Source organism: Ochlerotatus camptorhynchus, unplaced genomic scaffold (genome assembly GCF_037179485.1).
Source record: "Ochlerotatus camptorhynchus isolate MF236.1 unplaced genomic scaffold, CSIRO-AGI_Acam_v1.1 ptg000408l, whole genome shotgun sequence".
NCBI classification, from domain to species: Eukaryota; Metazoa; Arthropoda; class Insecta; order Diptera; family Culicidae; genus Ochlerotatus; species Ochlerotatus camptorhynchus.
The window spans coordinates 1048487-1075328 of record NW_027040894.1 but is presented as its reverse complement, the minus strand read 5'-3'; the positions used below and the strand labels follow the sequence as shown (position 1 = coordinate 1075328).

The following is a 26842-nucleotide window of genomic DNA, read 5'->3' as shown; positions in this document are numbered from 1 at the left end:
CCAGCTCAGCAACATATACGGAGCAAGGAGCTTGAAGCATTCGAGAGGCGCTATGAAATTCGTTATAAATACCAAAACCAGCGGATGCCTCTATTAATGATCCATCTGTGAAAAACGATCTTGCGGAATCAACTTGGCCAAACTTTGCAGCGTAAATTGACGGAACAATCATGGAACGATGATGTTCAGGGATCCCACGAATCTCCCGCGTCATAGATAAATCAAAACGAACAGAATTGTCGAAGTCGGAGAAGCAAACACGATAGGGATTATACTGCGAAGGGCTGACATCCTGTGTTATGTACACGTAGTACAATGTCATAAAACGAGTTTGAGGGTTTAGCTCAAGAAGCTTCTCAAAGTTTGCAATCACCAGTGGGTTCATAATTTCACAACGGGTCAGGAGCCTGAGGGATAATTCCGAAAACCGATCAGAGAGTGGCAACATGCCCGCTAACACTTCGAGACTCATCGTATGAGTCGAGTGCATGCATCCTAACGCGATACGAAGACAACGATACTGGATCCGTTCCAGTTTGATGATGTGCGTTTTAGCCGCCGACTGGAAGCAAAAACTACCGTACTCTAAAACCGATAAAATCGTTGTCCTGTACAACGTTAGAAGATCTTGCGGATGGGCTCCCCACTACGTTCCGGTAATTGTTCGAAGAAAATTGATCCTTTGTTGGCATTTTCGTCTCAGATACTCAATGTGGGATCTCCAGGCGCATTTGGAATTTAAACCAGACCCCAAGATATTTGAAAGACATGGAATGAGTGATCGGCCTACCCAAAAGTTGAAGCTTCGGTTGTGCTGGGCTATGCTTCCTAGAAAAAACGACCAACTCAGTTTTCTCCGTGGAGAATTCGATACCTAGCTGAATAGCCCAAGTAGACAAATTGTCTAAGGTATCCTGTAAGGGTCCTTGCAAGTCAGCCTCTCTGGGCCCTGTCAAAGACACTACTATCGAATAAGTATAAAAAAGCAGAAAATTGGAATTTCTTGTCAAATTCGTTTCAACCTTACCCGAAGAAACATCAACAGCATAAACAATGACTGGACGTGGCAAGTGAGGCAAAGGACTCGGCAAAGGACTCGGCAAAGGAGGAGCCAGTTGTGTTGCATGTTAACTTACAGGGTATTACCAAGTCTACCGTACGTCGTCTGGCTCGTCGTGGTGATGTCAAGCGTATCTCCGGTCTGATCTAAAACCCGAGTGTGCTTAAGGTAAGGTGATGCTGGAAAACGTCATTCGTGGCGCTGTTACCTGAAGCGACAGGGACGCACCTGAGGTTAAGCTTCGTTCATTTTCCCTATCCGAAACGGCCGTGTTCAGGGCCACCAACTAACTTGAACAGAGATTGTTAAGGAATTCTACTAATCTTGGCATGAATGAAATTCCTGGAACCAGCAAAACGGTAACAACCAAGCTTCTAATCCAGAAGCAACTGGGCTCTCTGAGTGTCCATTTCTCGTAGCAATGAGTGTCTTTCCAACCACCGGGTTAACCCGTGTCCAGCGTAGCCGTACAAAGAAGCATTTATAATGATCTTATATGGTTGACACTTCTTCTTCTTCCTCGCTTTTCAAGCTTATTGCGTATGGCATATTAGCTTTTTGCGTGCTCTCAACTAAGTGTTCTAGATGCATTTCCACAGTTATTAATTGAGAGCTTTTGAGGCCTGTACCATTTTTGCATTAGTATAATTGTGTGGCAAAAGTACAATCATACTCTATGCCCAGGGAAGTCGAGAAATTTTCCAACCCGAAAAATTCCTGGAGCGGACCGGGGATCGAACCCAGCCACCTCCAGTGCTTTGTAGCTGTGCCTTTACCGACTGAGCTAAGGGAGCTAAGGATGGTTGACACAGAACTACTTTATTGCATTGAGAAGAAAGAAATTCAAATAGCCAGAAAATTTTTGTGACCCTGAAAAGGACCGTTTGATTTGTCAGATGAGTTCTGATGAACACAGCATGGCTTTGCTGTTGGCTCACACTCCGATACGGTGCAGATTGGCAACGATGATAAACGCCCTGAGTTAAGAGCTTAGAGCTCTAAAAGTGACAAAACTGGGCGATGGTTTACACTAGCGTGCACAGTAATCTTGTTCAGGAAGGGGAATTTTTTTTCTATGGTGCATTTAATCTGGGGATGGGGAGTACTCCAAACTACGTGGTAGATAGTGCTGTCCTCCTCCCACTTTTTCCCTACTGTTCAATTTAGCTCATTTTATTTATTTTTTGCTCCGGTGGTGGTTCATCTTCTTAACATTACATTGTGCAACGACGTAATCATGTCATTTTGAATACGGTTACTTGTATACTGGCAATTTTTCGCACCTTTCGCCAAGTGTTTTTCCAGCACAGGATCGTAGTTTGCCAACAACTGGGTGGCACACTTTCCGCTCCTTCCGAATGTCCACGAACATGGGTATCTCTGCGATTGTATTTGCCCAGCAACTCGGTCGATTTCATCCAAATTTCTGAACCCCGTAAGAATCGTTGTAATAATGTTTTGCGTTACAGGTTAAAAATACAAATCAAAGAAAATATATTCTTCAATGTACTGGTATCATATTTTATTCAGTTACCTTTCTGAAATTTTGTGCAGTACGTTTTGGTATATTTTGAAGGCATCGTTACAATTTTTGAATATTTCAAGTAAGTGTTTTTGTAAGCCCTTATATGCTGTTATAGTCACTTTACTGTTACCGTTGCGAGTACGTTGAACTTGGTAATTTTCAGCGAAAATTGAATCAAGGCTAATAGGATCATTAAAAGGTTTAAAAAATTTATAACGATTGGACCAAAGGCGCACAAAACTATTTTGATAAACGAGTACAGGATTGTTAACGGAATGACGACTTGTGCGAAGGATTGAGCATGTCAACCACGGTAACAAATGACTTGAAATTTTCAGAGAACATTCATAGACAAATTCTTAGTAAGACAACAATCGGCAAACTTATACCTAATTTTTAATTAGGGAACGAAAAACTGTCTTTAAACTTTGTACAGTTGCGAAAAAGTCCATCCTCAGAATTCCTTAGGTTCTTTTAGAAATTTTTAGAACTCTATGAGCTCTTTTGAAATTTTTCTCAGTAGTCCTCTGGAATTATTTTGAGAATACTTCTTCTCACAACACCTTGGAACTTAAATTCCCTTAGAGTTTCGGAGGAAGCTCCTCAGTTTTATCTAGAAATTATTCCCGGAATGAGCTAGAACTTATTGGTACTCCCTTGAAATTTTCCTCAAAATCCCCTTTTCACTCAAAATTTAATTTTCTCGGTATTCTTTTTGGAATTATCTTGGAACTATCTGCAGGATTCACTAGAAATTATTCGCAGACATTTCTTGGAATACTCCCCAGAAATCTTTTGGAACAGTCCTCAGAATTCAATATCCTTGAGGATCTTCTCGGATTTTTTAGAATTCTCCGAAGAGCTCTTTTGAAATTCTTCTTAGAAGTCCACTGGAATTATATTTAAAATTCTTCATGATTTTTTTCTCAGAACACCTTGGAACTGAAATTCCTTTAGAGTTTCAGAAATTATTCCCGGAATGAGCTAGAAATTATCCTCGGAATTCGCTTGAAATTTTGCTGAAAATCCCTTTGGAAGTTCACTCAAAATTTGATTTTCTCTGTATTCTTTTCGAAATTATCTTAGAACTACACAGATAAAAATTCTGAATTTTAATTGTGCTGTAAACATTCATTCACGTAAACTTGTATTTCATTTCACGCAACCGAGCAACTTGTAAACAATGTTGTTTACAAATATCGGCTTTTGTATACAATATTTGCTGAAATGTCTCAGAAATTTACATGATTTATAATGTAAACTTATATGATATGTGATGCTCCATTTATGTGCATCATATTGAACAGAAATTTACACTACTTTTTCGAACTGTGTATCTGCAGGATGCACTAGAAATTATCCGCAGAATTTTATTTGAAATCTCTCCAGAAATATTTTGGAACTTTCCTAAGAATTCAATATCCTTGAGGTTCTTCTCGGAATATTCAAGAACTTTTTTTTTCAGAATACATTGGAAATGAAACTCCCCTAATGTTTCAGAAGAATTTCCTCTCTATTCTCCAGTAATTCTTCCCAAAATGAACTTGAAATTATCTCCGGAATTTCCTTGAAATTTTCCCCAGTATTCCTTTGGAATTTCATTCAAAATTTGAATCTCTCGATATTATTTTCGAAATTATCTTGCAACTATCTGCAGGATTCACTAGAAATTTTTCGCAGAATTGTAATGGAATCATCCCCAGAAATCTTTTCTTTTGGAACTTCTCTTCAGAATTCAATACCCTTTAGGTCAGTAGCCTCGGAAGTCAAGTTTAAGATGTCCGTCCATTCACCAAAACATTATAGTTTTTTTCCTACCAGAAATGTTCAATAAAGCTTGCCCCACCATTAACCAGAACTGTGCAATTTTTACATAAGGAATTTTCAATTCAGCTAGCCCCTTCATGCAGCAGATTGAATCTTACACCAGAAATTTTCGATACAAACTTGCCCCCAGAAAATTTTATACCAAAAAATTGTACACCAGGAAATTTCAATTGACCAAAACGATGCAAATTTTCAGATTTTTCAGCATAAATTTTCAGTAAAGCAGCATCCCTCCAATCATGAGAATGGAGTAAATTTTACACCAGAAACTATAATTAAAGTTTGTTCCTCTATTGAGCAAAAGGATGCAAATTTGAGACCAAACATTTTCCGAAAAGCTTGCCCATCCGTTCGCTAGAACGGTGCAGATTTTCCTCCAGAAGCTTTCAATATATAGCTTAATTTAAATTAAGCTTGTGCCTTCATTTACCAGACCAGTGCAAGTTTTCCACCAGAAATTTTCTGTTAATTTCATTTATCAGAGCGATACAAATTTTGCACCAGAAATTTTCAATAAAGCATTCTCCTCCATTCACCAGAATGGTGCACGAACAATTGTCAGTGAAGTTTGTTTTACCATGCACTTTTGTGGTGCAATTCTCAGGGAAATTTTCCACCATAAATTTTCAATGAAGCTTGCATTCATCAGGACGATGCAAATTATGCACCAGAAAAATGAATAAACCTTGCTTCTACATTCACCGCAGTATTGCGAACGTTCCACAAGAAATAATCAGTTAAATGTGCACCTCCAAATTTTTAGCGTGATTCAATTTTTCCACCAGGGTTATTCATTTTGATTAGTCCCTCCATGATTGATGATATTTTAACACCAGATATTCAATAAAAAGCTTTCTGTTCGATTTACCACCACGAAGGTAAATTTTTTTCAACCTTAAATTAACCCTCTTCTTTTATCCTTCCATGAACCACCTTGAAAAAAAAATTACAACAGAATTTTTTGTATGCACCAGAAAATTTCATTGAAATTTGTCCCTTCATGCACCTTTGTGGTGCGATTTTCAGACACCATCTCAAAGGAATTGACGCAATAAAAGGTTTACAGTGCCCTTATAGTATGAAACGAAGTTATTTTACCTTCAAATCAAGTTATCAAGAAAACAAGTTATTTTATATCGTAATTCGGAAATGTGGAAATAAACATCTTGTTTAAAAAAGGAGGGGCGATTGCCTGTGCACGCCAGTGATGGTTTAACGTGTAAGAGTTCTACTTTTTACTGTCAAGGCGGACGTTGCGAACGAAAATTAAGTCCACTCACGATCCATGTCCAGGTGCAAATATTTCATGAGGTTCATGATAAAATTACCCAGCAAGCACAATCATGGCCATTGGCTCCAAGCAATATTTCGTCAGATTCCGCGCACAAAAGTATTACTTCTGCTTGTATGACAAATCTGTACGATAGTAAATCCAGAACAACATGTGAAAAGGGCATACAAGCTTTTTGTAAACAAACCTTTGTAGGCCCTTTTCTCGCCACCCATATGACACCAATGCAAACCTTTAACATCACCGGGTAGGGGACACTTTCCCCTTCCCGATGATATTGCTGGTTTGCATGAGCGACCCTCGGTTGGTGAGAAAAGGGCCTACAAAGGTTTGTTTACAAAAAGCTTGTATGCCCTTTTCACATGTTGTTCTGGAAATAGACCAGAAAATCAAAATATAAAAATGAGGTAGGGAAAATAATTAAAATATGGTTCAGATTAATACCTGGCTCAATGAAGATACACATTACCATTTATTATATAAGACCACGTTGTCCTACGCCATCATTGCGTACAACCCATAGGGCTGTCCCTTGTAGTTTTTAACTCTAAAGTGGTTAGATCCTTCTGGGCTCACAGAAGAGATTACTTCACAACCAAATAAGCTATTCGTGTTCTTAGAGCGTCAATTTAAAGGATTTTTAATGTAGATTCTTGAAAGAGTACCCACATTTTGTGTTTGTTATAGTTAGTACAGTAAGCAGGCTGATTACCGACAGGTATCAAAATTGTCAAAAAATGGTCTATTTTCAGATGGGCGGTATTTTTTTATTTATTTATATTTTGGGCTCAAATTTTCACTACACTTTGCAAAACTATACAACTTGATGTGTTTTCAAGGGCGAATAATTTGGACAAATACTTTTTTAGATATAACCAGATGAGTGAGTGGTAGTTTTGAGCTTTTCTGGTGAAAAATCAATGTAATTTTATATTTTTTTTATTTTTTCTTGAATTCCTTCACGCCGATGGAACAATAATATTTTTATATTATTTTTCACATATTCTGGGCAGGATTCTCATTATATGAAATCATAGCTAGCTCATTTATTTACTTCTGTCCATTATTTGATTGTTGTTCTAAAAGTGAAAATTCGTTCCTATGGGATACAGTCAAAACGTTGTGCTTTAGAAGTACGATGAAATCAGATAGATTAGCAGGTATATAAAATTTCAGTTGGGAATGACAGCTTTTACTTGAATAATACCGTTATTTGAGTAATTATTATTTTTTATTATAGTTATAAAGAAAAATAAACGTTGAACCTTTATTTTTCATTTGTTGAAAACACACTTTTCATTCATGAAAGTAACTGTCATTTTCTTTTTCTACGCATTTGATTCTACGTACAGGAAGCAGTTGCAGACTTATATGTTTGTCTAAGTATTAGTATATATTTTTAGGCTTGCACGCATACAAGTGGACAAACCATGTTCATTTAGAGAAATAAAAAAATAAAACAAGTAGTAAGTTGTGTTAGTGCTCAGAAGACAACATTCGCCTGGGACATAATAAGGAAAGCAGAAGGATCTAAGCACTTTAGAGTAAAATAAAAAAAGGAGTTTGTTCAGAATGCCAAATAAGCGTTTTGGCCAAGTTTGGCTCAAATCGGTGACATCGACCACAACTTTTTTAAATTCTGTGCCCACTTGAGCTGGAATGACCCATATGCCAAGACGTGAGAAAAGGTTTGTGCAGCAATGTTGACGTCTACAGGATCTAGAATATGCTCCAAATCTAGGTTAGACAGTAGTATATGGACAATACTGCGATGGTCAGCTCTACGGAAGTCATATGACACAGCGTTTAGAGTGCTAATGAAATCCAGGACCATATTTTTTTCGATCACGGTTTAACTCTAGCTTCTTGAACATTTCTTGAAGTATAATTACTTTTAGCCCAGAATTTTAAAAACCTCTTAAAGTTTTTTTTTTCGTTTTTAGAAAATATGTATGTTGCAGAACTGGAAAAGAAAATCTTCAAAGGCTCTGAATATTTGAAAACTAAATGTTTGCATTGAAAAAAAAACTTTGCATTCATTAAATATCCTTAGTAAGAGAATTTGAAAATTCTCCGTGCAGTGATGTGATTTCCTGAAAATCCCAGTTGTTTTCAGGAAAAAATAAATGATTTGTATTTCCAGGTTTTTTTTCATGCAACAGACACCCGGTCATATCACCTTGTACCAGTTGACGATTATGAAGTATTATGAATTATTACGATATGTCACTGTCATGGTAAATTTACGAATTTAATTGATGTAATTGGTTTGTTGACGCCACGATTTTAATCACGTTAGCGCCATTTTGATTTTGTATATGTGGCGCCAAATGAATAAAATTTGCTGAAATGTTACGTTAACAGCAATGTTATTCAAACATATTTTGGATGACTGCTAAATAAATTCACGAATGTTGTCATCTAAAGCACTCACAAGCAAGATGTAGATCTAACATAATGAAAGCTGAGAAAAACACGATCCTTCACAAAGCCTCTTTTCACCTCACAAACACCGTTCCATTAAAGTTAAAATCGATTTGTCATTGTCCTGTTTTCATGAAACTGTCCATTTTATGGTCCACCCAAACCAGTGAATGCGGATCTACATGTGGACCCAACTAATCACTTTAAAAGAAAGCAACTGCGTTTTCAGAGCGCACCATTCTCTTCGATCCAATCTGGGTAACCTATTTTAACATGCAAACACGATAGAAGCAGCAGAAAAACACCGGAGGAGGCAACAGGGACACTGGAAGAGGGAGATTGGGTCGTTTGAACTCATTTGCACAACAATGAATCACAGCGTGCCTGCCAAGAGAGGACATCGTACGACAAGAGTACACGACGATACAACGCGATACGCTAAGTAGACAGAAGGCGACACCAGGGCTGCAGCAACATTTTGATCCATGTACATATACTGGAACTGAAATGAATTTTGTTTAGTAATTTGAAAATGGAACTATGATTGCTGAAAATCTATAGACATACAAATAAACACAGCAACCACCACCGAGATAGAAAAATAGCTAAATACTGCCATTTCTCGTACCTAATGGTTATCAAAACCGTAGCACGTCGCCGGGCCCGTTGTCTGCTGATATGGAGATGAATTTGGTGCGGATAATCAAATTACTCCCAACGGGACAATGGAGGTCACCGCCATTGAATTAATGCCTTCGGATTGCTGTTCTCTTTATTATCAGCGCAGTTGCCAAGAAGGAACCAACAAGACGAAGAAGAGGACGTGTCAGTTCTGAATGGATAGACGGTGGCATTTGTATCACACCCACTAACAGCAGTAGTACAGTCCGTGCTGGGTTGCATGAGTGGAGTATAATCTACATGTGAAATGCATTTCCTAGATATTTATGGGTTGTGACAGCGAACATGGATCTCTGCGCCCGGGTAGTCGTCAGAAACGCGCACAGGCATTTGATTGGGGGTAGTGTTTAAAATTTATCGCGTCTGGCTTGAAATGAACCCCCTTGCTTGGGGCAATAGAGGGTGGTGGGGTTGAACCGACAGACTTGATGTCTGCTGCAGTGACGGGAGCATGAGCGCTAGAATAATATGGGAGCTGCGAGAGTGTTGCTTACAAGCAAATTGTGCTTTTTTGTCTGTTCGTGTTCATTAGGTTCAATACAAGTTGATTTATTTTTTTTCAGAATGTTGCTAGTAAGACTTCTTGTCATTTCCTGAGGTTCAAAATTGATTCCGGATCACAACAGGATTGACGGAGTTTCGGGTCATTTGGCCGAATGCTGAATAATGATCAGTAAATTTGGAGCTGGTTACACACTGATTATATTCATGTGCGTGTTCCGCCCACCATAATTGTGAAATAGGAATGTACAACTTCATGTACACACAATTGAATTCCCTCTAAATGACATTGGAATATGGAAAGAACTTATCCCACCATGCTTGTTTCACTGTCTTTGTTCACAAATCAGAATTGGGAAGCGGTGATAATAACGAAACTCTTCGCAGCATTACAGTGGGCTAGGCAATAAACGTCTTTGATTCAAACGAGAATATGAATCTCCAACAGATACCATAGAGTTCCAAGCCATAAGCCATAGAGTTCCAACTTTTGAGAATTTCTTTGTATTTTCCTGACATTATTTTCACAAAGCTCCCACAAATTTCCTGAAGTTTATAGAAATGTCTTGAAGTTCTTTAAAGGTTGCGTATTACCTTAATGCGCACGGACCTTTTCTTAAAATCTTTGTGGTTTCTTGAACTTCCTTGGACATTTACAATGGGGTAGTTTAAATCCGAAAAACATACCGGTTTTAATACATTATCTAAATGAGCTTCGTTTTCTGAGCACAACGACATTTTTATCGACTCCATAGACATTTATCTTGATTTATAGATCTAGATTTTATTTATTTTTTTGATTTTCGACACTATATCTATTAGTTGAAATTTCACTTCCATACATCCGAGAGGCGCTAAGATTGTATTTTTTGCTTATTTAATCTCACTTATTTAAAAAAGTTCCACTGATGATGGTGATGATCAGTGTTCGGTAAATCACTCTCAAATCTTATTCATTGAGTCTCCCTGCGAGAATAAACTTGCATGCGAATGTGGCAAGCAAAATTTATGCTTGATATTCTCATGTATATTCACGCACTCACACTCACAACGCCGTAAAATCATTCCAGCTTTAAACTCATAAAAACCACTCAAACGTCAATTATTAGCATGCTTATGCATGTTGTATTAGTTTTCCAACCCCTGCTGCACAAACAAGAGTAATAACAATTAATAGCGCCGACATATAAAGAAATGAATTTTTGAACCTGAAAACTCAGCGGTGATTTTTGCGACGTTAAATTTTGGCAGGCAAAACTCATAGGCGTATAAACTCATGCATGAGATTTGAGTTTTTGAGTTTTTCCGAACACTGGTGATGATAGTGGTTTACCACCCATTGAAGCATGGAAACTAAGTCCGACAGCAGTGGGATCTCTTTTCTGTTTGCCATGATCAAGCTTAATAACCTCTGATTGTCCTCAACATGTCGCTGTATGAAGGTCCAAAAACGGATTGGGTAGATCTATAGGCAAATTCGCCTATACGCATCTACGGAACAATAAAGAGTCTCCTTGCAGCAACTTGATCAGCCAATTGTTCAAAAAGACAAGCCCCCAAATAGGAATATGCCCCAATGAGTGGGGAGAAGAGCCCGCCTTTTATCCACGAAATGTTATCAACAGGGAGTTGGCATTCCCACTCACCCCGTCCAAATCGCTTCTATCGGGTGCCCTGTTGGACCGTCCCTCCCCTTTTATACACAGATAAAAATTCTGAATTTTAATTGTGATGTAAACATTCACACACGTAAACTTGTATTTCATTTCACGCAATCAAGCAACTTGCAAACAATGTTGTTTACAAAGATGGGCTTTTGTATACAATATTTGCTACATTGCATGAAATGTCTCAGAAATTTACATGATTTATAATGTAAACTTATATGATATGTGATGCTCCATTTATGTGCATCATATTGAACAGAAATTTACACTACTTTTTCGAACTGTGTATATGTATTTCAATGTATATAAGAGTTGATTGTTATGATTATTGTCAATAGTATTTACTGTACTAGTACTATTTAAAATATTTCCACTGCTCCAAAATTGGATGAAATTTTGGATTTCGGTTCCGTTTTGAATACAGATTACAAATATGTAAAGGGATAGACAAAATGATCGTGACAGGTAAACTTTTGGTCAATATCCAAATGGCATTAACTTTTCGAAAAATAAACCAATGTTGATGTAACTGGATGCATTGGACGGGAAATTTATAGCAATTCAAATGATGACGATGATGATGATGGTCCTGCCTCTGACCTCTACTAAGGTTTGAGCTGGACGATTTATCTTTAAGATAATTAAATATGACAATTCAACCAGGTTAGCAAACAAAATCGAACTTGTTGCAGTTCCAGATATAAATTCCCTCTAGAGTTTACAGTTACTTCACAGCGATGTAAATGTGTAAAAGCTAAGGCTTCCACCTCTTAGTTCGCCTTTTTGTCCACCTAAAATATTAATAAGTATTACAAGAAATCAAGAGTTAATGAACAATCAATAAAGCATCCTGTTACACTAGCAATGTCGCAATCTGATGCTATCATTATTTTCAGCAATGTCAGGAATGCTCACAAACCTTCAACATTTGCCAGAAAACTTACTACTAACTCAAGGTATCGTCCAAATAAGCTTCAAAATTGCATTATTTTTATCAAATTTTAAATTCAGTCCTCTATATCCGCACGCGAGGCTCAAACCTTTGTAGACTACTCTTTTTAATTTACTACTATTAAATCAAATATTAAAAATCCATCAATTACAACAGAGACGTTCTCATTTAATCGATTCCGCGAATTAACCATACATTTAGTTTTACTTGTATTAAATTTCAACTGCTTATACTTCAACCATCTACTTAGAGAACGCAAATCTTCATTCAAGTGTGAGACGGCAACTTCTAAATCGTTAGCTGCAATGAATAACACAGTATCGTAAAACACGTCGCAAGTCATTAATATACATAATAAATAACAGGGGCCCTAATACACTTCCCTGGGGCACTCCAAGGTTATTCCCCACGGGACTGGAAACAGAATCATTAAAAACAGTCCGTTGAGTTCTGTCAGACAAATAGCTTTCAAACCACTTATATGCAGTACTCGTAATTCCAAAGCGCTTGATTGATCTTAACAATAAGGGCCTAGAAATTGTTGTAAAAGCACGTTTAAGAATCAAGAAAACAGCAAAAATCGTATCTTTACACTCCAAGTTATTTTTCCACTTCGCTAATACCAAATTCAATGAGGTTTCACAAAAATAACCTTCCCAATTTCACGATTGTTCTGGTAACAACAAACTATAACTATTTACATACTCCAACAGCAGGATTCCTTCCAAATTCATGGCATGTCCAGTTTGCAATGATTCTTTAATAAGGTCTAGCAAGATGTGACCAATGACATGAAAGCAATCTTGAATAACTCTAGCTTTAACATTGTCTACTCCAGCTGATTTTCCTCATGAAAAGCAAATAACTCTAAGTTCATCTAATGTAATTGGGTGAAAACCTTCAAATTTACAACTACTATACTGCTACTATCTGCTAGTACTGGCTGTTTCATTTCGTCAGGATCATCGACCAATTGAATGGATTGATTAATCAGTAAAACACTGTCGACAAAATAATCATTAAACTTAGCTGCAATTACTTGTTCTGACTGTTCTAATTTGCCATTAAAAGTTATGGACCGCGGTTTGCAATTACTAGGTTTTCAGATTTCAAAATTTTCCATAACTCTTTGCTGTTGTTTTGAAGCTGATCAATCTTCCTTTGAACATATTCACAACGAGTTTTCTTTATCGATTGTGAATACTTATTAGGCGCGATTGAGTACCTATTCCAATGATTGTCATTATTTGATCTACAAAACTTTTTTTACCATTTGTCCCTTTTCCGTTTAAGACGCAAGATATCCAAATTGTACCAGCTGTTCGAGTTTTTCAAAGAAACAAACTTTTGCTCAACTAGTTGATTGGTACACATTTTCAAAGCGTTATTAAGAACAGCTGTAGATTCATCTAAGGTACCGCAGTGTTTATCTTTTGAATCACGTCAATATGGGTATCAATCCTCATGATTTTTCAGTGCGATGCCTCCAGAATCGTTTTTAGCATCACAAGTTGCGATGGCCATCCTAGAGCAGGTTCCTCTTAGGAAGTGGCCAATTTGGGACATGACCGGAACCATATCAACATGGGTGTCAAACTTCAAGATTTTGCAAGCCAATGTCAATGGTAGATTTTTCAGGTCCACCATCTTGGATTTCAAAATGGCGTCAAACATCGATTTCCGGTCCCTAAACGTCACTCCGATTCCATAAATACCCATATTGTGTCGAACCTCTTAACGGAATCGCTTTATGAAGAGCTTTGAGTGTGTTGGTTTATTTTCTTTACATTCCGTTATAATTGCTTATCTTTTGACAGATACGCGTATTTCGTCTACTACTTGCAGACTTCATCAGTGCCAAGTACTCAACACCACTGAAGAATCCTGAGTTATATACTAATCAACAGGTACTACAAATCAGTAGGTATCCACTGCCATGTGACAATTTACCTAACCATGTACCTTAATTCAGCCTCCAACATGTACAGGCATGCTATGATGTGTGGTTTAAGGTTGCATGCTAAAGAGTCTCGAGTATCCGTTTCCTTGATCTCTATTAAGCAATGTTGATGGATTATGTTAAATATTTCTAAACTTTCTGCTACGTCTAGTTTCCAAGGCGAAGATACACTCCGCAGGGTATTAATATTATCTTTTGTCAAATTATGCCCTTTTTTAAAGATATGTTCTGCAACCTTGGATTTAAATTCATAATGAAGTCCTTTATCCATCTCTTTAATAGCCTTTTTTACCTCTGCGATGTGTTCTTTAAACCTTGTTTAAGTCCTTTTCGTCTGATTAATGTAGTTTTTATTGCAATCTGGACAAGAGATTTTGTAGACTTCGGCTTTCCCTAAGACATTAATTGAATCTTTTGTTGATCCTAACAGTGACTTCAGCTGATTTGTCCTGCTGCTGAATACTAAATCCAGGCCAAAATTTCTAAACTTCGAAATCAATGGTTTGGTAATGTTTTGGTCGAAATTCACCGCCACCTGTTTTAAACCCTCAGCTACTGGTGTAATAGTTGTCGAGGTACGCCTTAAAAGATCCCTTGTTCTTTTATCGATTACCACTAGAATTGTTTTTTCTTGATACCCATGAAGCCTAGTGATTTAAAAAATGTGAGCTATTTGCTTTGATTTACCTGTATCGCTAAGAGGAAGAGTTTGCATCCTGTGAACCAAGTGGTGAAAAGCGGCCTTTTTGTTGATGGGAATGGTTTAAAGTGCTTGGTATTACTCTCTTTGTATTTGTTGGTTTCCTATAGATTTTGAAATTGAACGAAGACGTTTCCCTGACGCTGAGAAGATCTAAGAAGGGGAGTTTGCAGTCTCTCTCTTCTTCGTAAGTAAATTTGATGTCCATGTGAACGTTGCTTATGGCCTCCTAAGTTTTTGATAAATCTTCCCTTTTGACAATGCTAAAAATGTCATCCACGTACCTTTACCAACACTTGGGCAACAAATTCATATCATCCAGAGTATTTTCTAGGTTAGCCATGAACAATTTACATAAAAAATGGAGAAAGCGGATTGTCCATAGGTTTATAAAAACTTCCTCTGAAAATTAAATAATTTTCCTCCATACAAAGACGAGTTAGCTTGAGACATGACCGAACTCTGTTTTTCCAAGTAGAATCCTCACGTTGTTTCAGAAGCCAGTCCTCTAAAAGGTTGATGGCTTTCTTAACTGGTACACTCGGAAAAAGTGCTGTGACATCAAATGAAACCATGACTTCATCTTCCCGAATCTCTTCGGATGCCTGAAGTTGATTTGCGAATACCTGTGTGCTGTTAACTGAGCGAGTGGTAAAGTGTTTAGGCATATTTTGAAATTCCTTTACTAGCCATTTTACAAGCTTATTAAAGGGGAATCCTTCAGCCGAGATAATCTCCCTCATTTCGTATCCTGGCTTGTGTATCTTTGGTAAACCTTTGATCCTAGTAGAATAGGGTTTGAAACTTTCAATTGATTCGTAGTGTTGCCAATAAACGCCTTGCGCTATTTCAATGTTTTATCCACATGTTTAACCATAGATGAGAGGGGGTCAATCCTCAACTGTCTGTATGGGCCAATAGTATTTTTTTCCGTCATCCGATTGTCTTAGTCCTTTTTGTCCAAAATCACTATTGCATTACCTTTGTCCGCTTTTGTATAGAATACCGGCTTTGTTTTTAGTTCTTTGAGAATTCGAATTTTCTCTTTTTCGGTTTTACTAAGTGAATGTCCCTTTCCGTTTTGTATTGTCTCTGAAATAATATTGCTGGCAATCTCGTGTAATTGAATAGGAAGTGTGTGAGTGATTGCAGTCTTCATGTCAACGATGGTCTCTTGCACGTCAGGTTTTGAGGAGATCGCATATCCTAATCCCTTGCTGAGAAGTGTCAATTGTTCTTTTGAGAACTGCTGCGTCGAGCGATTTACCACAAAACCTTCGACGGATTGAACCACAGCTGTGCTAACTGAACTGTGTGATTTCTGGTCTCTCTGCTGTGTTGTGTAATTCAAATAGTATGGTAGTGTCTTCAGTTTGTTGTTATGTAACTTTCTTTTCCTTTTTTCCTTGCAGTCCTCCAATAAAAGCATTAGTCAAAAACAGTGGAAATTCAAGTGTGAATTCTTTGGCCAATTTCAAATGCAGGGAATAACATTCCAACGACTTGTAGTAACTTTGAGTAGAGACTCTGAATGCTCGCTTTTATAAATTCTGACTCCATCTTACGAACTACTTTTAAGGGAGTTGGTGTCTTAACCATATAGTATTTTCCAGTGGGGGCGACCCCGGCGTAATGGTTAACATCCATGCCTCTCACGCCAAAGTCACGAGTTTAAATATCACCCCCGGACAAGTCACGAATGACCCAAGAGTGTTAATGTGACTATAATAATAATAATAATAATAATAATAATAATAATAATAATAATAATAATAATAATAATAAAGTATATTCCAGTTGTTCATGACCGGATACCGCCATCTTGGATTTCAAAATGGCGTCGGACATAGATTTCCAGTTGCTACACATCACCCTGATTCCAAAAATACCCATATTGTAGGGTATTTACAGTATTTACCAGTTTTTAATGAACCGGATGCCACCATTTTGGATTTTAAAATGGCGTCAGACGTGGATTTCCGGTTCCTACATGTCACTCAGATTCCAAAATACCCATATTGTGGGGTATTTGACATTATTTTTCAGTGTTTGATGAACCGGATACCGTCAACTTGGATTCCAAAATGGCGTCAGGCATAGATTTCCCGTTCCTACATGTCATCCCGATTTCAAATATACCCATATTGTGGGGTATTTCACAGCTTTTACCAGATTCCTAAAATCTCAAAATAAAACTCGTTATTTCATATAATTTTGATATGCGACTTTGCTCGGGTAGTTTTATTAAATTTTCACAGATGTTCCTAATCTTCTGGCGGACCATCTGGTGAACATCAGGTGATAGGGGAAATTACGGCTTCGGCATGACAGACTATTTTCGGCAACCCAAATTGAAACACTATTTTCACTGGATTTTCTTATGAAAACACTTCGCTGAATGCATGCAAACGATTCTTTATGCTTTCAGCTTCAATTTGACTATATTTTTACCACTGAGAAAAGCAATCTAGCAGGGTTTTCTTGAAATGAAACACACGCACTACAAATTGTAGCTGATTTCGAGTTGCCGATAATAGAACAGCAGATTTACATGCAGTTCAAATGGAACGGTTGTCGAAGAAAAACTGGTTGCCGACAATACTCGCTCTCACTAGAGAAGATTGGAGCTTTGTAAAAGCGTTTCAAAACAGTTTTTGACAATTCTTTCGACTGAAATTGTTAGAGCAGCTGGCAGCAAAAGATTGTAAACAAACCAATACTGCATATGTGTGCGTTCCATAGAGAAAAAGGCTATAGAAAGAAGGTCGCTGCTTAGGTTGCCGAGAATACGTAAATTCCCCTATGTAAAAATCACCATTAAATTACTTTTCATATAGATGCAGAAATCAAAGCAAACTTTGATTAAATCTACACAACAGTCAATTTTACCATCTGGGAACCACTTGGACCCAATGACTAGCTAATATATCAGCAAACATCATTTTCCCACATCGCATATAAATACAGTGAAATATCATGGCCTACTTTGATCGAATTTACGATGCAATAAATTAAAGGAATATTCCGAATCTTCCGGCAGACCATCTCATGACCATTTGGAGCCAATGTCCAGATGATATATCAAAAAATACTATTTTACTTCATTTCATATTGTTGCAGCGAATAATCAAGGCATACTTTGATCAAAAATACATAATAATCAAGATTAAGGTGCCTTCCGGTGGGCACTTAGTATTTAGAAACAGGTAGCAAACTGCAAGCAAGTCAAAAACTGTCTTGTTTTAAAAATAAATTGAAAGCAGTTCTCAATCCCTCCATAAAACTGTTCTGTAATTCAATCATAAACTGCATTAGCAATTTTTTATTAATGCCTTGATAAAATACTCTATAAAGTTGTTCTATCATTATAAGGGCAGCTATAAAATCATTCGGTTTTAAATGAGAGCAAAAAGCATATATTGTTGTTTTTTAGACTTGTTAAAGTGTATCATTAAATCCCCAATTACTCTGTTTACAAACAGAACTTAAAAGTTGGATCCTGATAGTGAATAATAGCAAAATTTATGACAAGGAAATCTCGAAGTGTACACGAAGTAGGATGAAAAATTCAAGCGATGTTAACGACTGAAGGGAAGTCCATTTCAGCAGCGACTGAGCATCTGGCGTTTGCATCACGTTCTGACCGGTGTTAACCGTCTCCTATACGAAACAGTCTAAAAACAGACTAGCCTTCTCCAGATCGGACGATCGAAGTAACTTGCATTTGTATCGGCAGCAAACCAATGAAACTGCCAGTAACCAGAGATTGGCTGGTTTCCGATTCATAGCAGTGATTGTATTCAGCGAAATGGTCAAAATTTCATTCAAGCGTGCTTATTTTAAACTGCATCGTTCGATGGCCTACACTTCAGGAACCATCAGGAAGAAGGAGATCTTCTACGGGAGCGATTGAGCTTCTAGCTGTTCCATTATATATGCGAAATGTTGCAAAACAGTAACGCACACTTCCTGAGTAGCTGCTTCCAATGGAGTAAAACCTCGCAAAACCTCGCACAACGCAACTATCGAAAGATAAACAAACTCTGACGTTTAACTTTTTGCAGGCAACTTTACCTTCATAAATGCTGCCATAAATCTGAACAGGTTTGGATCAAGCGAAATGGCTTTAGATAAATACAATTCAGTCAGAAAGTTTTCTTCATCAAGCCATTTTAAAACCTTATGAATTTGTTAAGGATTTCATTAAAGCAAAACAACTTTTTTACAAGTGGCCCATGAAAACCAACTTTTCAGCCACCGCCATATTACATATATTTTGTTTGATTTTTACAATCTTCGTTTTCAATGTGTATTTCCTTGGATGTAACTTTATTTTGGTAAATTTTTCAATAAGCAGATATTTGAAACACGTTTATCATAAAAAATGATCAATCTGAAGAATAACTAATTTTTATTTTCTTCATTAAAAATAATAAGTAATATCAACGTTTTCCCAGGGCGGACTTATTTGTATCCATGTTTTCAAGTACATTTTACATAACATTTAATATGGCATCTACAATTTGGCCATTTTATGAGAACAATTTCAATAATATTGAAAATGAGTTGGATTTTCATATGATTAGTTTATATTTCAATTATTTTGTTACGATGGGATGGTATTTATGAATCCTTTTCTTGATTGATGATTTTTCTAGTGGATTCAGCAAATGGTTTGAAAATGGCTTGAAAAAGGATTTTATTGTTGCCCAATAGCTTTTATTCGACATAAAACCTTTTGCAGTAAATCAATCTTGAACACTAGCGAACACAGGAATCTTGTGAAGGAGGGGCAATTGTTTTTTCTATGGTACATTTAATCTGACAATTTAATCCCATCGACAATGTCGATGATGATCAGTTCGTCAAATGGTTGCAATAGTAGGGCTTCAACCGAAATGATATATTTGCTGCAATGTTGTTGCCTTGGTGGTTGGATTCAGCTGAAGTCACTTCAGATGGTGGTGATAGCACCGACAAACCAATATGAATGACCAATAAGAATCGCATTCTCCTTTCGCATGCACACTGCGTCGACAAGTACAAGGTTCAAACAGTGCGCATAGCAGTGAACAAACAGTATATTGCTCTTGATCAATCCAATCTTGATCAGTGGTGTTGAGTACTTGGCACTGATGAAGTCTGCTAGTAGTAGACGAAATACGCGTATCTGTCAAAAGAAAATAAACCAACACGCTCAAAGCTCTTCATAAAAGTATACATATAGCTGTTTTCATCCTTGCACTTGGCTTGTACTCCAGCATCCATTGAGCTGGTACTGTCAAAATATACTGCCAACACCTGCTCCCAAGAAATTCTTCTTGATTTAAGATTTAATCTGCATCGCTGTCAGAACCTCAGCAAAAGTATTGATGATGGTCGTCGCGTCTGTTTTCAACACCCGTCTCACACCCACGAATGTTTCCGTCGGCCGATCATTATCAATATACCTGATGACAATCGCCAACTGCTCGTGGTGGCCACAATCGCTCGTCTCATCTGCAATGATTACCAATGGTTTTCCTAGCAAAGATTTCGCAATGTTCCGCAACATTACATTGTGCAACGATGTAATCATGTCATTTTTAATAAGGTTACTTGTGTACTGGCAATTTTTGGCACCTTCCGCCAAGTGTTTTTCCAGCACAGGTTCGTAGTTAGTAACCAACTGCACAGCGAATGAGAACGACCCAAATTTGAGTTTAGCTCACTCATAATTGCCAAAAGTGCAGGAACTCAGCGATGAGTAAATTTGCCTCATGATTTCCTGTGGAAATCCTAAAAAATTTGCCGGGAAATGAAAAAATTGACAACAATTTTGGTGAAGTAATGAAATTGGGTTGTTAACGGACTGCTAAATAAAACAGCAAACAGGTTATCTTCCATTTAATTCCACTTAATTAATTTTGGTATCCATGACAGATACGTATTTCGACTACAATGTGCAGTCTTTAGTGGGAATGACACTGATGAAGACTGCACATTGTAGTCGAAATACGTATCTGTCATGGATACCAGAATTAATTAAGTGGAATTAAATGGAAGATAACCTTTTTTGCTGTTTTATTAAAGCATTCCGCTAACTACCCAATTTCATTAATTCACAAATGACTTTAAATTTTCAGAGAAGATTCCTAGTCGAATTATTAGTAACACAACAATAGACTAAAGTTCAATGGCAAACTAATACCCACTTTTGAATTAGGGAATGCAAAAGCTGTCTTTATACTTTGTACAATTGCAAAAAAATCCATCCTCAGAATTCCTTTATGATTTTTCGAAATTTTTAGAACTCTATGAGCTTTTTTGAAATTCTTGTCAGAAGTCCCCTGGAATTATTTTTATAACTCTCCTTGACTTTTACTCAGAACACCTTGGAACTAAAATTCTTTGGAGTTTCAGAAGAATCTCCTCAGTATTATCCAGAATTATTCTCGGAATCAGCTGGAAATTATGGGTACTCTCTTGAAATTTACCTCAAAATCCCTTTGGAATTTCATTGAAAATTTGATTCTCTCGGCATTCTTTTCGAAATTATCTTGGAACTGTCAGGATTCTCAAGAAATTATTGGCAGAATTTTCATCAAATCATTCCCAGAAACATTTTCTTTTGGAACTGTCTTCAGAATTCAATACCCTTTACGTTCTTCTCGGAAATCAAGTTTAATTTGTCTGTCCATTCACCAAAACGTCGTAGTTTTTCTACCAGAAATGTTCAATAAAGCTTGCAATAAATTCGCCAGAACTGTGCAGTTTTTAGATCAGGAATTTTCAATTCAGCTTACCCCTCCATGCAGCAGAATTTTGCAAATCATACACCAGAAATTTTCAATACAAACTTGCCCCCAGAAAATTTTACACCAGAAAATTTGAACTGACCAGAACGATGCAAATTTTCCACCGTTAATGTTCAATTAAAATTGCTTCCAAAATCTTCTGATTGGTGCCGACATCCTTTTTCCATTTTCCACCAGACATTTTCAAATAAAGCTTGCCCCTGTTTTCATATTTTTCATCATAAATTTTCAGTAAAGCAGCTTCCCTCCAATCATCAGAATGGTGCATTTTTTACACCAGAAATTATTATTAAAATTTGTTTCTCTATTTAGCAAATTTAAGACCAAAAATTTTCCGAAAAGCTTGCCCATCCGTTCACCATAACGGTCCAGATTTTCCACCAGAAATTTTAAATTCAGCTTAATTTTAAATAAAGCTTGTGCCTTCATTTGCCAGATTAGTGCAAGTTTTCCACCAACAATTTTCTATTCATTTCATTTATCAAAGCGATGCAAATTTCACACCAGAAATTTTCAATAGAGCATGCTCCTCCATTGTCAGTGAAGTTTATTTCACCATGCACCTTTGTGGTGCAATTTTTAGGCATTGCCTTTTCATGCAGAATTGTGCAAAATTTCCACCATAAATTGTCAATGAAGCTTGCATTCATCAGAACGATGCAAATTATGCACCAGAAAAAATAATAAACCTTGCTTTTACATTCACCACAGTGTTGCAAACTTTCCACCAGAAATTTTTAAACCAGAACCAGAAATATTCAATAAAAAGCTTTTTCTTCGATTTACCACCACGAAGGTGAATTTTTTTAACCTTAAATTTACCCTTTTGTTTTAACGTTCCATGAACAACCTTGAAAAAAAAATTACACCATAAATGTTTTGCATGCACCACAGTGGTGCAATTTTTTGACCAAAAAAATTCATTGAAGTTTGTCCCTTCATGCACCTTTGTGGTGCAATTTTCAGGCACCATCTCAAAGGAATTGACGCAATAAAAGGGTCTCAATTTTACCGTCAAATCAAGTTATCAAGAAATCTAGATATTTTTTATCATAACTTTGAAAATGTGGAAATAAAAATCTTATTTATAAAAGGTGGGGCAATTGCTCCACCTTGCCCCACCCTGTGCACGCCAGTGACTTGAAGAGCTTCGAAAATATACCCTTCAGAATCTTCTCCAGAATGGGCCAACTAGACAGATTCTAGTCTTAATGAGGTTTGGTGCATGCATCATTGGCAAAGTTAGCTTTGACCAGAGTTTTATGAATGTTGTTTTTTAGTAGCTTTGTATTACTTCATAAAACTTAAAATGTTACTTGGGTTGCTTGGGGTATAAAACCTTGTTTTGATATTATTCAGTTATCAAAATATTTTGGAAAATATCAAATGAATACCAAAATAACAAAATGTGATCTTTCAGTGTTTAGACAATAACACCTAAAAGAGTTATTGGATTGGTATTAGAAGACCTTCAAAACAAACTTTGGTATTCTTGCATAAAAAAGCATCTGTTATCCGTTTGTTATTGTAATAACTAAATTATGTATTAGTTCGTTATTCGAAGAACATTTTTTAGGTATTATTTTTGGTATGTTACCTCTTATGTCAGCCTCACTAATACCATATTTCGGTTGCCAGTTATGCTAGTTTCATACCTGAATTTGGTATTAATAAGTTATTTTTTCCTGCTCGGGAGGTGGTTTTCATTTGAAACGCTAGTAACATTTCGGGGTTAACTCGAAATCCATGCGGTCTTCAGCCAAGATGTTTCCAATACTCGAAAGCTTCTACATTTTATGCACGAAAAAAATCGACAAACCACAGCGCCACCTTGAGCCACGAATGTGATAGTGGCTCGTTCCCCATAAATTTGGTGATTTTCACAATACAAACTTCAAGCCGTTTGACGAGGGGTTCCCGAGAACCAAATGACTTCATATTTTAGCAGGCTGTTTCTGACCCCCCAAACTACCATTCCAGGGGGTAGCGTTTGGAATTGGATTATTTCATGTGGTCATAAATACTGTCGAAGGTGAACGAGCACAAAGTTTGATCCAATTCATAGCCATATTCAAACGAAGATGAGACGAAATGCCTATGACGCATTTGAGAAACGGCAATCAAGTTGAAGGCAGAGTAATTCCAAAACATATGCTGTAATTAATCAATATTATATTGCCATTCATTTAATAATCTTACTAATAATATCTGAATAACTGATGCGAAAAAACAAACAAAAATGTATGAGCGTATATTGGACACGGTATAGTAGCTCACTGCTAGCAAAGCCTCACATCATCTGTGAATGATTTAACCTGTAAATATGGTCAACATTGCCAAGATGATCGTACCATCCCAGGGCAGCTTAGGGCTTAGAGATAATACAAAAAAAAAGTACTTACAATTTCCCGCTTCAGGCTCTGGATGTTGTAGTTTGCCTGTGCCAACCGTACGCTCAGCGTGGCCACATCGCTCGTCAGCTGTGCCCGCTCGCCGGAATTCCTATCGACCAGCTTCAGCAGCTTATCCTCCAGATTTTGGTTCACCTTCTGTACCCGCTTGTGCGACTCATACAGCCGCTCGTACTTGTCCTGCCAGGCGATGATGCTGTCCTCTAGCTCGACCTGCCGGTCACTTTCCTGCAGGCAGGCGTTCTCCATGGCCAACAGTTGCGAGTGTTTATCGGCGAGAGCGTTCTTCAGCACCTCAATCTCGGCATGCAGATGCACATCACAATTCTGCGAAACGAAACATTTTGTGTGTTGTAGATGGGATGCTTCAGCGCGATTTTTTTTCGAGGGTTGAAAAGGCGTTTGATAGCACTAGCGCATGTGTGTATGTGTGTGAATGTGTGGGAAGGTGAAAGGGTGTCTATCTTTGACCGGTCAGGGTGCTAATGGGGAGAGCTTTATCCCATTGCGATGTGCTCATGCGGAAGAAGGCTGATGACGACGAATGACTGGCAGTGGGCGCGTAAAATTTGCTTTTCCTCCTTTTTCTCGGTGTTACACGGGTCGGCAAGGAAAATGTTTCACCCATTTTGCGAAGGGAAGACCAGAAGCAAATCACGATCCCCAGTGTAACTCGCTTCACGTGCCTGCAACTTTGAAGAACAGTGAGCGGATTATACCGGGTGGTAGCGAGGTGTGCGGTTTGGGACTTGAGATTAAATGAGCGTAACGAAATAGAAACGACCCACAAACGGTTACGGTCGGTGTGGGAAAAGTCTGGGAAAATTCACAAACATAATGGCCACACGGTATTCGCTGCGGACCGTTGCGAATCCAAAGGGTGGAAACATAAAGCATATCCACGATCGGTAAGGGATAATGACGGATGAAAAGTGAGGGCAGGGATGTATCTGGTCATAACAGTCATGATTTGCATACGAATTTTTCAATGATGTGTTCACATTCAACCCTGAACCCATTTTTTGCAATGTATATCGATAGAAACTGTTGCATAAATCCCACCCTAATTTGCAACAACAACACAGAAGAATCATCGTGGTTTCAATCCGCTCAGAAAAGGCACACCAGAGGGGACCCCACTTTGCATTCATTGCGCTTGGAAAAGCAAAATTATGGCCTATCAAAAGCTATCGAACCCAAGCCACCATCCAATCCGTATTGAAGCAAACATAACTAAGGGAAATGTCACCTTCGGCAATACCTTAACCTATTATCGTCAGGGGGTAAACAACGTCCTTGAGAGCTCAATTTTGACTTGAGGATACATTGTGTTTCAGAGCATCTATTGGCCAAATTTAAGTGCTCCAGGACTTTCTTTATCCCCCCCCCTGACGATAATAGGTTAAGGTATTGCCGAAGCCGACATTTCCCCTAGGTGCCTACAGAGATGAAAGCACAGAAACACCGGTTCAAGAGTGTGCATGAAAGCGCTTTGTAAATAGGTAACCTTGAAATTTCTGCGAAGCAAAGTAACATCAAACGCATTTTTCTCAGTGATGGATGGCTCCGAGAATGTGATCCTCGAACGATTGACGGCGGACGGCTCAAATAGCTAAAACTTCAATGGAATGAGTAAGAAGAGACTCACACAGTGGAAACAAAGATTAGGACATTCTAAAACCGAGCAACGCTTTGAATGAAGGGTCAAAAGACCATCTCGGATGCTTTAATGAGCATCCCATGAAAAAAATATGATTGAATGATTCATGTTCAGAAAAGTTTTCAAAACGTTAAGATCGTAGTTAGGGTAGGTAAAGTTTTAAAAAATATGCTTCAAAGTTATTCATCTTTTTATTTACCAAGCCTATGATTTGGAAGTTTTTCATCTTCCCTGGGGATTAGACTGATGCAAAACTTGAAATTTTTCCTCCACGGTGCTCAAACGGTTCCAAATCGGGTCCTGATAAGCCACCCAAAATGTGAACTCATTTGATAAGAAACTGACTAGGCACAAACCATTTGAAGTTTATTTGGAAATTACTATGGGAAAACTCAAATTTTTGTTCATTAACTTCTAGCCTTTTTCCATATTGCTCTGTTAAAAAGTTCTAGATCTATTCTTCTGGAAAATTTTCTTATCTACAACTTAGCAGATTTTCAGTTTTCAGGCAAACATAAATTTAAATAGTTATTAATTGTTTAAAAGTCTAATAATATTATGGCATGATTAAGCAGGTGTTTTGCGGGCAACACTGTATTCTGCAGTGTGACAGTAGCCATGACTTTTGTATTCTATTCTACAGGCCAGATCACCAATTTTGCCTACGGAACAGTTCGTTAAGCATAATCATAAGACATCAGTTACTTGAATCATTAATAACTTTTGGTGGTGACGTAGGACTAAGTGGTCTTATATAATAAATGTTATTTGTTAACTGCAGCAGGAGCTTGTGTTTTGTGTAGGAATAGGAATTTAAGCGGGGTTCTCTCTGTTTATACTCTTTATGATTGCCCTGAATAGGCTTAAAGCCTTTGGAAGATGATGATGAAGTGTAGGTAGCTTGATCAGCAAATTTGGACCGGACTCGCAAGAATCTCGGCCCGTCTGCTGCTGGACAAGGGTAATGCACTCGAATAATTGAAAATTCGATAAATATTTAAACGAATAGCTAGAAAAATCTTTTCGATTAATCGTCAAACGAAAAATTGGATCCATCCCTAGTAAATAGTGTAATTTCATATTTTTTGGTGGTCCTTTGAAAATGTCGAACAGCAGAGTTGCAACCAGCAAGTGTAACCCAAGAACCAAAAGCGGTGCGATGCAAGCTTTCATTGCAATGACTACGACTAAATTAAGGGGCTTAGAAACAGAGGGATGAAAGTCAATTCTCTTCATCGATTTCCTCATTTGATGACCATGGCTTCACTAACCTATTTCGCACTACTTCTGCCATGCTCTTCTATCATCCAGAACAACAAACGAATCAATTAATGTGTTTGCCGTCGAGTTATCAACGAACCAGAAAGTCTATGAAGAGAATCGATC

At 37.6% G+C, this 26842-nt stretch overlaps 1 protein-coding gene across 5 annotated transcripts in view; it reads right to left on the bottom strand.

The window, feature by feature from the left end:
- The window catches only part of LOC135710951 (tight junction-associated protein 1), a 136782-nt gene that overhangs the window by 82984 nt on the left and 26956 nt on the right, over positions 1-26842 (bottom strand). For all 5 annotated transcript variants that reach the window (XM_065233676.1, XM_065233674.1, XM_065233675.1 and 2 more), the window contains exon 2: positions 23788-24123. In XM_065233676.1, the coding sequence (XP_065089748.1) occupies positions 23788-24045 (258 nt within the window). In that variant the 5' untranslated portion in view covers positions 24046-24123. The remainder of the gene's footprint in view (positions 1-23787; positions 24124-26842) is intronic.